We start from the raw sequence: 15,263 nt of genomic DNA, 5'->3' as shown, positions 1-15,263 counted from the left end.
GGTCACGTAACTATGCACTTCTGTAAGCTTTGTTTTATAGTCTCTGGATCTTGGCCATAATCTTGGGATTATGTGGCTATGGGGGAAGTTTGTAGGTGTGACTGTCTAGCTACTGGAAAATGGGGGATCTGGGTGGAAAAAGCCCAGTCTCAATCTGAGCAGGCTTGGAAATCTCAGCCTTGGGTCCTGCACACCTGGGTGCCTCTGCCTGTTCCTTCATGCATGAGGCCTGTCCAAACATGTGGAAAGAGGCCTTGAGCATGGCTGTGGCTGAGTTCTGGAGGTCTTCAACTGCCGGGGATCTTCTCAGCAGGGAGGGAAAATCAACCCACACCCCTCTGCGAGGCCCCGGTGAAGAAAGCCAGGCACAGTGGCAGGAGGCTCTGCCATTTTGAGTACATTGTAAAAATCATTTAAGCTTTTATGTGTCACATTATATCACAAAATGGAAGTAGTTACTCTACAGATTAGAGAATTTATAAAAAAAACATTAAAAAACATCAAGTAAATTGCTTTTCATGTAATAATTGCATACTGGAGTAGCAGAGTTCTGAATCTTTTCCTGGCCAAAGGCACCCCCCGCACCCCTCACTTCTCTGGAGTCCTCCCTTCTCTCTACAAGTTCAAAGAGAACTTTTTATAGAGAAGGAGAACATGCAAATAAGACTCTCTCCACAGTGATGAAAAAAGCCCAGCCCAGCCTCAGCTCTGGAAGAGGAGTCAGTTCAGGGGTTCCCAGGGGCTCCACCTTAATCACACAGAACCAACATGGTGTGTGGGCTGAGCTGGCTTATTCTGGTGGCTGTGTTAGGAGGTAACTCATGGGCGACAGAGACACGAAGCATGGGAGAGATGGAGAGGCAGATCCTCTGTGTGAGGAGAGTTTCCTGACCAGGGTGTCTTTGTGTTTGCAGGGGTCCAGTGTGAGGTGCAGCTGGTGGAGTCTGGGGGAGACTTGGTGCAGCCCGGGGGGTCCCTGAGACTCTCCTGTGAAACCTCTGGATTCACCTTTAGTAACTACTGGATGAGCTGGATACGCCAGGCTCCAGGGAAGGGCCTAGAGTGGGTCTCACGCATTAAGTATGATAGTGGTACTACAGACTATGCTGACTCCGTGAAGGGCCGATTCACCATCTCCAGAGACAACAGCAAGAACACGCTCTCTCTGCAAATGAGCATCCTGAGGGAGGAGGACACGGCCCCGTACTACTGTGTGAGAGGCACAGTGAGGGGAAGGCCCTGTGGACCCAGACACAAACCACCTGCAGGAGGAAGCAGGGTGAGCTTCAGGGGTGCAGGCCCCCAGGAGACTCTGAGGACTCGCCACATAGGAAACGTTGATCTTTCACAGATGAATCATGTTTCTATGGAGATCAGGACTGACCTGCCCCTCAGCTCTCAGATGACCCCACAGACACCTTGTCCTGTGGGTTTTGACTCTAAGTTGTCCATCTCCATTGTGGGTAGGAAAAAAGTTTTTTCACATTCTCCTTTGACACACAAACTCTGTCCCTCCTGACTCTTCCCTGGACCTGAACCCAGATAGCCCTTACCTGTTCATCCTGCACCTGGGAGTCCTGTTCTCTGGGGTGGGTTGACCTTTGTCTCCTAATCCCCACTCCAGATGGACATTCAAGGTTTCCCATTCTCTCTGCACCCCTCGGCCATTGTAGTGGAGAAACCAGGTCCTGTGACACGTGCAGTTCTGACCTCTCCTCAGTGAGACAAGAGGCAGATCTCATGGGAACGCTCAGCTCACCCTCAGGGAGTCTTGAAGTCACTAAAGCAGCCCTGGTTGAGTCCTGACACGGGCTTCCAGTGCCCACATGGACACGCTCTCAGCCATGGGACCAGCCTCCTCTCCTCAGGGAATCTGACTCTCTCAGGATTGGATTCCTCACATCGTGTCTCCTGCAGTCACACACGGCCTTTGCCAGGACCAGCTCTGGGTGTACAGGCCTTAAGCAAGGATGTTGTGAGGGTTAAGCGAAGAGATATAAGAGAAAAATCATGGGTACATGAACTAATTGTCTCCTGGCCTGAGACCCCGACTGTCCTCCACATTCAGTATTTATTTTCTGTAAGCAGAAATCACCAAAGCAGGAAGAGCATCCTTGGGTCAGGTGCCTAAATACCTCAATATGCCTCGGTTGGATTTTATCAATATCCCAGAGTGTTTTCCCGGATCAACACTTTGTCAAGGGCTTTCTCCAGGGGACATTTTCCCAGGAGAGGAAGCACGATAGAGCAGATACAGGACCCCCAGAGGGCATGTTCAGCCTCTGAGGCCAGTGCTCTGGATTGGATGGTACCATGTACTACGCATCCAGTCTGTCTCCTTTATCCATATCTGCAGCAGACCATGAGCTCAGACCTCAGACTGCTCAGTGCTCTGTAGACTGTGCTCATAGGGGGCTTCCTGGTGCCTCTTAGGGTCACAGGGACTCTCAGACACTGGGAGAATCTCACACCCCACCAAGTGTCCATTTGACTTGATAGTTGGTCTCCATCAAACATAAAATCTACAGGCAGGTGTCCAAGGTAGAACCATGTAGCAGATTATAATCACAATGGGCACCAATTCCCATACTGAGGGTCTGAGGGACCGCAAGCCTCAAACACTAACCTGATGCTGGACAAATTCAATTCTATTCTGAGACATTCCCTGGACAAAACATCACACCCACAGCTTTCATCTCAGTGCAGGAAACTCCCACAGGCTCCTTCTGGGCTACTAACCAACACCTACTGTAGTGGGTCTAATGACTGCATCTTTAGTGAGATTACTGTGATCGACTTGGTCGCAGGATTTAGAAAATGATTTTTGTTTGAGTAATGATAAATGACTAAATGAGGATAAAATTGGAGAAATTGTGACATAGACTGTGACTATAGCGGCTCCAAGGCTGCCTGCAGGGGGCGCTCATGCCCACTCAGAATAGCTGCAGCCCAGGAGCAGGAGCACAGGGCTGGGAGTGTTTCTCACCCAGGGTCCTGGTTTCCTGTTGGAACAGCAGCAGCAGAAACGCTCTGATGGTCGGTCAGCAGGATTGTGTGCCCCAGTGTGGGTTTCTGTCAAATCCCCGAGTCACTGTGAGAACTACTCAGGGCAGCCAAGACAATATTAATGAGAGTTTTAGGCATCAGGACCTCACCCACTGGACAGTGGGCGGCTACATGTGCGTGTGAGTGGACCCAAATTGGCCCTTCTGTTCACACACAGGCCCTGCTGCAGACAGGACAAAAGGACACACAAGGCCCATCAGCCCCCGGACTTCAGCTGTACAGGGCTGTTTCTACCACATTGTCTCCTCCTGTGGCCTGTCCTCAGGTGAGGTGGGACCCAACTCAAATGACCTCTGCCCACGTCTAAATTCTCCCCCACTCTGTGCTGACCCTGAGGCCCGGGGGCTGGACTCCTGCTCACTCTCCCTACTGAGTCTCAATTCGTCTGTAACGTCCATCTCTGGTGTCTGCCCCCATGGACCTGCAGACATGTGACTGTCACATGGGTTGGAGTGGCCTCACCCCTGCTCACCCACATGTCTTGCACACAGGAACTCAGGGTTAGGGAGGCCACCCATGGCTGCTGAGCCCAGGAACCCTCGACAGCCCACACCTTGTGATACTGGGAAAATCTTTGCAGGAAGAAAAAACACTCCTAGACTTTCCCTGAGCTCTATGGGTGTGTGTCTTTCCCACAATGAATAAATTCAACAGGAGAAAATCAGTGAAGCAAAATGGTTGTTATTTAGAAAATCTGAGGAAGAGGGAGGGAGGGACAGTAGTGAGACAGAGAGACAGAGAAAAACAGAGACAGAGAGACACATAAAGAAAGAGACAGAGAGACTAAGAGTCAGAGAGTGAGAGGAAAAGAGAGTCATGTGCATGTGGAACACAGGTTTCTGGAGAGGCAGAAAGAACTGAGGGTCATGGCTCAGGAATGGAGACGTGGGCAGGTTGTGTGCGGGCAACACAGGCTGGCTCCATGCCCCTCACTTCCCTGTCCCCTGCAACCTATATCCTCATCTCCCAAACAGCCCCACGTGCGTCTTTCAGCCAGGGAAGAGACTGTTGCTTGTCATTGTCAAGAAGGCGGGGCTGGGACTTTAATGGTTATACTTTGATACTCTTTTCCTGGCTTGTGTTCACTCTGGGGCGTCTCTCTGTAGGGTTTCTTCTGCTGGTGCTTATCAAAGTCTTATCAGGCCTCAGGTGGGTTTTAAGCACTTTTGAATTATGTCCCAGGTATTCATTGCCAGGTTGTTCCTTCAATACTTGCCTGAATGTCTGCTTCAACACCATCAGTCACAATGAAAAGATCCACTCTTATAACTATCTTTAAATTTCAGAGTTTCAATCACAAGGTAAGTGAGTGAACAAATACTGAGAAATTTGAATAATATTGGATTGGTCTTGCCCTGTGCGGATTTCACTGGGACAATGACCCTGTGTGTTAGATCCCAGGATTTGCATTCACAGTGGGAGGACAGGAGCCACCACACAGAGACAAGGAGGGACAGGGATCTGTCTACAGGGTAGAGGCCCTGGGGGCACTGGGTTTGGTCATCAGGGACCTGAGACAGGGGACTCTCCTCGCCAGCTGCCGTTTCCCCTCAGCAATTCCTGTTTCCTGAGACTCCTCAGTAATTTTCCTATGCTGGAGGAAGAGGCCCAGCTCTGACAGGCCCCAGGGACAGGCCTGAGTGCTCTGAGCACAGTCAGCACCTCCTCCCAGGGAGCCCACACACCAGTCTCCCCCGGGTCCCTCCTTTCTCTACAGAGGCTCCCCCATGCAAATCTGCACTCAGGACCCAGGGTTAAAACCACGTTCACACTCACCCCAACTCGGGCTCCCTCTCCCCCTGACACGGTGTCTGAGATCATGGACCTCGTGGGCAGGAATGTGCATCACCGCTGGTTCCTCCTCTTTCTGGTGGCAGCTCCCGGATGTGAGTATCCCCTGGACAGAGGCTCTAAGGTGGGCATGGGGCCCTGAGCCCGTGACTCACTGTGGGTCTCTGTCCCCAGGTGTCCTTTCCCAGGTACAGCTGCAGGAGTTGGGCCCAAGCCTTCTGGCACCCTCACAGACACTGTCCCTCACCTGCTCGGTCTCTGGATTCTCATTAACCAGCAATCGTGTGCACTGGTTCCGCCGGGCCCCTGGAAAGGGGCTGGAATGGATTGGAATTATATGGAGTGATGGAAGCACAGCCTATAACCCAAGTCTTCAGTCTCGACTCAGTATCTCCAGGGACACCTCCAAGAACCAAGTTTACCTAAAACTGAGCAACTCAGTAACTGAGGACACAGCCGTGTATTATTGTGCAAGAGCCACAGTGAGTACAAGTTCCTGTGAGCCCAGACACAAACCTGTTGAGGAAGACAGAGGAGCTGCAGGGGTGCTTGTGACCACCAGGGGGCGCTCTGCTCCTGGGACTCTGAGCAATGGAGAGCGGCTTTAAGGACTCACTTTTTCCTCTTTTGTTGAAATATATTTTGAAAAGTCTGGAGCGATAGCACAGTGGGTACGGTGTTTGCCTTGCCCGTGCCCAACCCGGTGCGTTTCCTCTGCCCCTATCAGAGAGCCCAGCAAGCTACTGAGAGTATCCCGCAAGCACAGCAGAGCCTGGCAAGCTACCCATGCCATATTTGGTATGCCAAAAACATTAACAAGTCTCACAATGGAGACGTTTCTGGTGCCCGGTCAAACAAATTGATGAACAATGGAATGACAGTGCCAGTGACAGTTTATTTTGTTTTTATATTTAAATTTATATTTTTTTATTAATTCACCGTGAGTTACAGTAACAAAAATTTCATGTTTGCACTTTGATCAAATGGTTGTCTCACACCAGTGCACATTTTCCACCACCAAATTCCCCACTATTCACCCCCCCTCTTTAATGTACCCCTCCTGCTTGTGTGGCAGACAATTTGCAAGGTATCCTTTCTTTTCTTCAGTTACCTTTGAAATTTCGAGACCAGTCCTACCTCCACTTATATCTGCCAGAAATGCAATTGCTAGACAATGCGTTTTGTATTGCTTGTTATGGATATAAAATAATGTCGCTTTAGGAATTCTAAGATTTTAATAATTAGGGTCTGAAGAAATTGCTGCCTCAGGTTGCTCGTGTCTGAGATTCCTGTGTGTGTCTCTGGATTGTGGCCACGTGGGAGCTGGTGCTTCTTGCTGGCTTCTAGAATATGGCGACTGCTGGAGCTCTTAGAGGGCAGGCGGTGGGATGGCACCTGCCCCCGTCTGGAGCGGCCCAGCGGAGAAGGCCTATTGCAAAGTCCCGGGCCATCTCTGCCTCAAGTTGCACATGTCCAAGATTTCTGTATGTGTCCTGATTTTCCTTCTTAAAAAAATACTCTTAAACAAATGAGAGTTTTCTGCTTTCATTTTTGTTATTTTATCTGAGGAAATAGTCTGAGAACTGATGGTTGTGGGTCCCAAACTCCCTGCGCTCCTCCCAGCATCAAATCCCCACAGACCCCCACACTCTGCTGTGGCCCCTGTGCTTGGCCTCTTCTTCCCAGGATCTGAGCCTCCACCCGACTCCTCTCGGGAACCCCAGAGTGTGGTTAGGATGCAGGGGCAGTTATCATTGGATCCTGTCCATCCTGACCCTCTGTTCTCTGTGTTCCATGGATGAATGAGATAGTCTGAATTTGGCCTTCTTCCTCCGATAAACTTCATTATTATTCTCTAGTTCCATTCATGGTGCAGAACACGTTGATGTTTTGTCTTTTTTTTATAACTGCACAATATCCCATTGTGTATAAACACCACAACTTCTTATCCATAAAATTGTCAATAAGTATTAGGATTGTTTCCAGACCTGACAACTATTCTAAATGCTGCAATGAACATATGTTTACATATATTTTCTCAAATGACTGTTTTAGTGCTAGGGTAAAGCCACCAAAAATAGAATCAATTGTACCTTGGAGATTCTACTTTCAATTTCTTTGAGAAATCTCTTAGTGTTTTCCATAGATAAGTTCCTACAAATATAGAAAAAGTGTTTCCTTTGACAATGTTCCAACACTGGTTGTTTCCAGTATTTTTCATATAGGTCATTCCAACTGGGGGAAGGTGGTTCATTGTCCTTTATTTTAATATTTTCCTCATAGTAAGTGTTGATAAACACCTTTTATATGCCTCCAACCCACTGGAATATTGCTTTAGGAAAGTATCTGTTTATTTCCCACACCATATTATGATGAGTGCTTTGTTCCTATTTGTTGAGTTCTGTGAGCTCTATGATGAACTTAGATATCAGCTTAGATATGAACTTCAGTGGGTACACATGTTCTCCCATTATATAGGGTATCTTAATTTTAATGTTGTTTACATTACCATTAAAATATTTAATTGATTTAGTCCCATTTATTTATTTTAGTTTCTCTTGTCTTTGACAATGTAGGAAATCTGTAGATGATCCCTCTAAGATCAGTGTCATGGAGAGACCAGCCGAGGTTTTGCTCTGTGTATTTTAAACATTCTGCTGCCAGTACTGGATCATAAGTTCACTTTTAATTATATTCTGTATCTGGTGTGAGATATGGCTTTAATTCTATTTTCTATTGTTGTTTTTGTCTGTGGTGTTGTTTTCCCAATACCATTTGTTTAAAAGATTTTCCTTACTTTACTCCATAGATTGGAATACTTTTCCAAAGATTCACTATAAAAGATCTAAGGATTTATTCTGGACTTTCATTCCTATGCAGTTGGACTGAAAATCAGAGGTAAATTTCTATAAGTTAATGCTATTATTGAAAGCTTGTTCCCAAGGGGATGTCACGGGTCTCAGTGAGGCCCTGTCAGCACAAGAAGCCACATTTATTCCTGCCAAATGACCGCTGGACCTCCTAGGCCCACTGAGTAAACACCACATGCTTTGTGCTTGCCATAAGTTACTAGAGTCTCAGCCCTAGCTGAATAGAGTAAGGAACTTCACCAAATTCATGTCCAGATCACTGGGCACTTAAACTCTCATCTCTCACAGAGCACCGGGACCAATGAAAATGTAATTCTATTGTTTTAATGAATGTGAACTGAATCCAGGTAAGAACTTCAGAACATCTGATGATCTGTGGGTGTGTGGAGAGCAACAATCCTCTCAGTACTCTCTGACCTGAAGAAAACACTGACAGGGAGACTCAGGAGTCTCAGTGAGAGAAGGAAGGAAACACTGATCACTGTCCTTCAAACAGAGCTGAAGGAGAGAAAGAACGGACTCCATAGGTGAATGACAAAATACAGACAGTACTCAGCCCCGCTGTTGAGTGTTGTGTGTGCATCTTGGCTACAGTACTTGGTGCTGCCTTGAACACGACTATGATCATCTCCACTAGTTAATGCTTTTGGGTTTCCAGGAGATACAGAAAGTACTGAAGGCCCATCTTAATCTGAATAGGAAGTGCTGAGCCCTGGTGACTCTGGGAAGGCAGTGGGGAGTGATTACAGAGTCGAATTTGTTTCACCCTGTGCTTGTGGAAGGAGGAACCACATCCTAGGACCTTGCTGTGTGCACAGAGGCTGAGTGAGACCCTGCCCTGTGAAGACACATGACGTATGTCCTGACTCTGAAGCTGCAATGATCCACCCACATTGGTCACAATTCCACCTGAGGACTCAGCGACTCTCTGGGCTATTTGTGCACCCCACATTGAAGGTGACTTTGTGTTTCTGACTGTGGTCAGCCCGTGACAAATGTTTTGTGTTGCCAACAAGAAGTTACTCTTGTGTAGGATGACATTACTTTGTCCTCTCCCTGCTTGCCACAAGTAGCTTGTCCCGGTTTTTCCCGGAGTTTAGGCTTACCCCAGTCTCACCCATCAAGGTGTTCCCGAATCTCTCCCATCCCTTTGTTTAGCTATAATCACTTCTTCATGCTCTCTTCCCCAAAACAGTTAATCCGCGGCTTTCCCTTAATCTGACTCTGTTAATTTGTAAGGTCAGAGCTTCCTAGGATACTGAATTTATATTATATAAGTTAATATTGCCTTTCTCCTCTTCTTGTGCCTTTTGAATAATTTACTTTAAAGCTATGTCTGTTTTGTATAGACACAAGAAGACAATATTATGTTTTTATAACTTGGGGATTAATTGGCCTCGAATATTATTCCCTCCCGGGTATCTGCTTTCTCCACTTAAGCCTCAGTTGCCCTCAGTTCCTAGCACCCCAAAGCAGGGTCCCCGACGTGGGACGGGAAGGATCCAGGGCAAGCGGTGAGTTATGTGCTACCCTGGCATCGAGATGGGCCTGGCCAAAGTGCCTAATTCTTAATTGTAAGTTAAGAGCTTGATCATAGACAAATGCTGTCATGATCCAATAGTAATTATGAGACTGGGACCCTGCCAGGGATAGGAAAGACTGATCTGGCCTGAGCACTGTAGTCTGAGATTGAGATGGCCCCAGGAGAGCAATTCTATAAGCTTTAATGCATCTCTTATTGTGTCCATACAAAATAATTAATATTATGAATTCTTATATGTTTGCTGGCTGAGGAGAAGAGAAACACACTCATGGGACTCTGCCCTTGGGTGGATCCTCCTGCTGAAAGAGAATTAAGTCCTAGGAGAATCATCCCCTAAGGGAAAGGACCTTACCCTATTGATGGTGACCACACCTATGTGTACGCCCCAACCCTCCCGCATGCTGTGGAGATTTAACTAGGCTGTAAGAGTGGGTTGCGGGGCCAGATCCATGGGGCCAGATCCACAGATCCTGAGAGAGAGACCGAGAGCTGGGAGAGAAGCGGGGAGAGAGAATGAAATAAACGGATCGAGCAACCAGTCTGGCCTTCTTCCTTCCGTCGCCTGCCCTCGACCGACGGCACACACAGCGGTTCCGGGGCACCGAACGTGGGCGGTGAGACAGAGCCGCCCGGAGAGCCCGAGAGTGCACTCGCCCCTCAGCAAGCTAAAAACTAAAGCTGTAAAAAACTAAAGCTCGCCGAAGGGGCGAGTGCACTCTCGGGCTCTCAGGGCGGCTCTGTCTCACCGCCCACGTTCGGTGCCCCAGAACCGCTGTGTGTGCCGTTGGTCGAGGGCAGGCGATGGAAGGAAGAAGGCCAGACTGGTTGCTCAATCAGTTTATTTCATTCTCTCTCTCTGCTTCTCTCCCATACTCCTGGATCTCGCCCCCATGGATCTGGCCCCCAACCCACTCTTACAGCCTAGTTAAATCTCCACAGCATGAGGGGGTTGGGGCGTACACATAGGTGTGGTCACCATCAATAGGGTAAGGTCCTTTCCCTTAGGGGTTGATTTTCCTAGGACTTAATTCTCTTTCAGCAGGAGGATCCACCCAAGGGCAGAGTCCCATGAGTGTGTTTCTCTTCTCCTCAGCCAGCAAACATATAAGAATTCATAATATTAATTATTTTGTATGGACACAATAAGAGATGCATTAAAGCTTATAGAATTGCTCTCCTGGGGCCATCTCAATCTCAGACTACAGTGCTTAGGCCAGATCAGTCTTTCCTATCCCTGGCAGGGTCCCAGTCTCATAATTACTATTGGATCATGACAGCATTTGTCTATGATCAAGCTCTTAACTTATAGTTAAGAATTAGGCACTTTGGCCAGGCCCATCTCGATGCCAGGGTAGCACATAACTCACCGCTTGCCCTGGATCCTTCCGGTCCCACGTCGGGGACCCTGCTTTGGGGTGCTAGGAACTGAGGGCAACTGAGGCTTAAGTGGAGAAAGCAGATACCCGGGAGGGAATAATATTCGAGGCCAATTAATCCCCAAGTTATAAAAACATAATATTGTCTTCTTGTGTCTATACAAAACAGACATAGCTTTAAAGTGAATTATTCAAAAGGCACAAGAAGAGGAGAAAGGCAATATTAACTTATATAATATAAATTCAGTATCCTAGGAAGGTCTGACCTTGCAAAATAGCAGTCAGATTAAGGGAAAGCCGCGGATTAACTGTTTTGGGGAAGAGAGCATGGAGAAGTGATTATAGCTAAACAAAGGGATGGGAGAGATTTGGGAACACCTTGATGGGTGTGACTGGGGTAAGCCTAAACTCCGGGAAAAACCGGGACAAGCTACTTGTGGCAAGCAGGGAAAGGACAAAGTAATGTCATCCTACATCTCCCCCTTTTCTGTTTACAAAATTACAAAAATTTGAAATAGAAAGAGGAACAATTCTAAATACAGTACAATTCCAAATCACAGCAGAATTCTAAATCGCAATAGTCTCATTAGTTGTACTAACATTTCAGTCCGACCCTGGGTCCAGAGCAGTGCTTATAGTAAAGCGTCCAATTGTCCTGCACTGTCCAGGGGTGACGAAAGTCACCAGTGATTAAGGGTCATTTAGTCCCATTTTGAAGAAATGAAGTGTCTGGATCAAAACTGAAGAGTTGTCCCATAACAGCATCAGTAGTGGTTGCAGCAATGAGTCTCAGGGGAGCAGCAAGTAGAAGTCCGATAAATTTCAGGAAGTACTGGATCAGTCAGTGAGCACTGGAACAGGAGCAGCACAACTTCTGGAAGGAGAACTTCAGTAGGGGAATACAGCCATTCTCTGGTCTGGTTCCTCGGCAGTCCTAGGTGCAACCTAGCTTATGTTTTGAAAAAAAACTTTAAAGTTATTAGAGGCTTTCGCAGTAGGGGTTTTGGTCTCCATACCTGTGAATAGAAAGAGTCAGAGGGAAGCTCCGATACGAATGGATATCCTAGAGATAAATGAGAAGGTGTTTCTGTTAAAAGTCATTTCTTTCTCCTTCAGAAACCTGTGAATTCCAAGGAAAAGGTAAAAATAAAGTATTGTTAATTAAAAATACATAGGCCTGGCGTTGTCCAATCCACAACCTGTAAAAGAGGGGTATAAGGAAAGGTCTTAATGTGACCTCATGAAATGTGTAAGGAGCTAGAGGCCTTTGCTCTAGGTCCTCTGATGCTGGCTCCTCTTCTTTCCTTGTGACTTCCAGCTGAGATCAGTTTAATGATGAATCTGAGCTGGAATTTGAAGGGTTGTGAATCTCTGGAGATCTGAGATCCAAATCAGGTGGTTGAATTCTACTTCTGACAAGAAGTAATGGGACCCAAAGTTTCCCAGCGGGGTTATCATCTGTTGAAACAAAAGCATAGCCTTTTCCTCGAATGAGGAGTTTTCCTGCTACCCATTCTTTGTCAATTTTAATCCAAATGGGAGAGTTAATAGTTTCTTGAGTTTGTGCATCTTCCTGAAAATGCCTCTCAGCTGCTGTATAGGGTTCTCCCTGAGGTAAATTTAAAAAGTTTAAAGTAAACAATGTCAAGGACAAGGAATCAAGTGGAGGCATACCTCCTTTTTTGATTTTCAATAACTGTGTTTTGAGGGTTTTATGGGCACGTTCCACTATGCCTTGACCCTGAGGGTTGTAAGGGATTCCAGTAATGTGTTTGATTTGCCATTCATCACAGAAACCCTGAAAAGCCTTACTAGTATAGGCTGGGCCATTGTCAGTTTTAATGGCAGAGGGAACGCCCATGACAGAAAAACATTGTAGTAGAAAGGAGCAGACTGCTCTGGTTCTCTCAGAAGTCATGGGAACAGCCCATATGAAGCGAGAATAAGTATCTATAGTTACATGGAGAAAAGGTTTCTTGGGGAAGCACGTGACATGAGTAATATCCATTTGCCATAATTCATTGGTCTGTAGACCTCGGGGATTGGCCCCTGCCACATGGGAGGTACAGTGTAAAGGAGCACAAACGGAGCAAGCATGGACAATATGCCTGGCTTCTCTAATTGGGATACGATGATGAATATGAAGACGCCGGGCATTTGTGTGTAAGGCCTGGTGCTCTTCTGCAGCAGAGGTAAAAATTGGTGCTGCCAAGAGATCAGCAGCTTCATTTCCCCCGGCCATAGGTTCTGGAAGAGCGGAGTGAGATCTGATATGAGTAATAAAAACAGGTTCAGAGCGCTTTTGTAAAAGCGCTTGTAGCTGCTCAAGCAATTGTTGGACTATAGGATTGGGGGCATTTAGAGCAGCCGTCACGATGCCCGGGAAGAGACCAACCACATAAGCTGAGTCTGAGACTATATTAGCAGGTCCTGGCACATGGGAGAGTAGATACACCAAAGTGGCAAGTTCCACTTGCTAGGCGGAGGTATGGTTAGTGTTTACTGTTGTGGTCAGGGCGGGTCCAGAAATTCCGCCTTTCCCTGAGGCAGAGCCATCAATATAATATACTGGAGCATCAGGAATGGGAGAGGGGCGAATGATGGAAGAAATGATAAATGGGGTTTTCTTGAAAAAATCCCAAGTTTTCCCTGCTGGATAGTGGGAGGAAATTTCTCCCGAAAAATCAGCTAAAGCTCTTTGCAAAGCATCACTGAGGGGCAGGATGGAGGCAATCTCTTTCTCAGGGAAGGGGAGAACAATGATATGAGGATCAAATCACAGCATGGCAAGGGCTCTCAGTCTTCCTTTGATTATGAGTTTAGCCATTAACTCAAGGTAAGGCACAAGAGTGCGAGACTCTTTGTTGTGCAAAGAAAGCCACTGTATTGGGCCCGAAAGCTGTGCTAGTGCAGCAGTGGACGAGTGGGGTGTATCAAAAAGCAAAAGCCACAATTTTTCTCCCGGAGCGAACCGGGAAAGATGGGATTTCTGGAGTCGATCTAGGAAAAATTCTAATTCTTTCTGAGCTTCAGGGGTAAACTGCCTAGGACTGTTCAGGGCGAAGTCGCCTTCAAGGGTCAGGAATAGATTACGGAGGTCTGAGTTGGGAATGCCCAGAGAGGGGCGAACCCAGTTAATATTTCCTAGCAGTTTTTGAAAGTCATTAAGGGTTTTCAGTTTATCATGGCGAATGGAAATTTTTTGAGGTCATACGGTAGTATGCTCAAGAACATAGCCCAAATACTCATATGGAGACAAGACCTGAATTTTTTCTGTGGCTATTTGTAACCCAGCTGCGGGTAGACGAGTTATAACATCCTCATACAATCTCTGGAGTTCTCCATCATTAGAACATGCAAGCAAGATATCATCCATATAGTGAATAACATAAGCCTGAGGAAACTTGGCACGGGAAGGGCGCAAGACCAAGTCAACAAAATACTGACACATGGTAGGGGAATTGGTCATTCCCTGAGGTAGAACAGTCCATTGATACCTGCACATAGGTGCGCGGTTATTAAGGGAGGGGACAGAAAATGCAAAACGCTTACGATCATCTGGGTGGATGGGAATGTTGTAAAAATAATCTTTTAAATCAATGACAACCAGTGGCCAATCTTTAGGAACGGCAGCAGGGGAAGGAAGGCCAGGCTGGAGAGCCCCCATGGGAACCATGGTGGAGTTAACATTTCGTAGGTCAATCAACAGACACCACTTGCCTGACTTCTTTTGGATAACAAAGACAGGGGAATTCCATTCTGAAAATGAGGTTTCAATATGTTCCAACTCCAGTTGGTCTTCTACAAAGGATTCTAACACCTTTCGTTTTTCATTATTAAGGGGCCACTGGGAGGACCACACAGGATCGTGGGATTTCCACTGAATACGGAGGGGTGCTGGGCGTGAAACCGCAGCAGCTCCGATTAAACAAGGAGAGGCCTCAGAATCAAAGCCCACAGCAGGAAGTGGAACGGGAATCCTAATCTCTGCTTTCCATTGCTCAAGTAAATCCCGTCCCCATAAATTCATAGGTACGGGTGCTATGTAGGGCTGGAAAATGGCTGTAATGCCCTCCGGGCCAATACATCTTAGCCACCTGGCACTTTGCCGGACAGAGGAGAAAGGCATCGTGCCTACTCCATGCAAACCATAGGGTACTGCCTGCACGGCCCAGTTACTGGGCCAATGTTGGGAAGCAATGACAGAAGCGTCGGCTCCTGAGTCAATCATTCCTGTAAATTTCTTCCCGTGAATCTCAATAGTTAAAAGTGGGCGGTTGTCTTTCCTCAGACGGGCAACATAGGCAATCATAGGATTTGTGCTGCCAAAGTCTCCCCCACTAGGGCGAGTGGATAGACCTGGCACAACCAAAGGTAGCAAAAGAAGCTGAGCTATGTGTTGACCCTTATCAAATGTCCAAATAGTAGGTACTGTGGTAACGATTGTTATTTCACCAGTATAATCAGAATCAATGACCACAGTATGAACAATAATTCCCTTAATAATAAAACTGTTACTTCCTAAGAGTAGGCCTATAGTGCCTTGTGGAATTGGTCCCTTTACACCAGAATTTAATTTGTAGGGACACTGGGCAGGGGCTATAGTAATCATATCAG

At 46.9% G+C, this 15,263-nt stretch overlaps 1 protein-coding gene across 1 annotated transcript; it reads left to right on the top strand.

Annotated features, from left to right (window-relative positions):
* The first annotated feature begins 768 nt into the window (after nt 1-768).
* On the top strand, nt 769-14,630 carry LOC129399844 (uncharacterized). The gene is made up of 3 exons (XM_055121180.1): nt 769-814; nt 915-1,463; nt 14,488-14,630. Exons 1-3 carry the CDS (start codon nt 769-771, stop codon nt 14,628-14,630), a joined length of 738 nt encoding a protein of 245 aa, XP_054977155.1.
* The last annotated feature ends 633 nt before the right edge of the window (nt 14,631-15,263 follow it).

The sequence above is a fragment of the Sorex araneus genome, chromosome X (assembly GCF_027595985.1).
Source record: "Sorex araneus isolate mSorAra2 chromosome X, mSorAra2.pri, whole genome shotgun sequence".
Taxonomy (NCBI): Eukaryota; Metazoa; Chordata; class Mammalia; order Eulipotyphla; family Soricidae; genus Sorex; species Sorex araneus.
This window is presented reverse-complemented; position numbering and strand designations above follow the sequence as displayed.

Bases quoted from the DNA above. Each gene is read 5' to 3' on its own strand.
- LOC129399844 (XM_055121180.1), top strand. From the start codon at position 769: ATGGTGTGTGGGCTGAGCTGGCTTATTCTGGTGGCTGTGTTAGGAG. The intron at 815-914 runs GTAACTCATGGG...TTGTGTTTGCAG, and splicing joins TCTGGTGGCTGTGTTAGGAG to GGGTCCAGTGTGAGGTGCAG. The intron at 1,464-14,487 runs GTAGGAAAAAAG...TTCATTATTAAG, and splicing joins GTTGTCCATCTCCATTGTGG to GGGCCACTGGGAGGACCACA.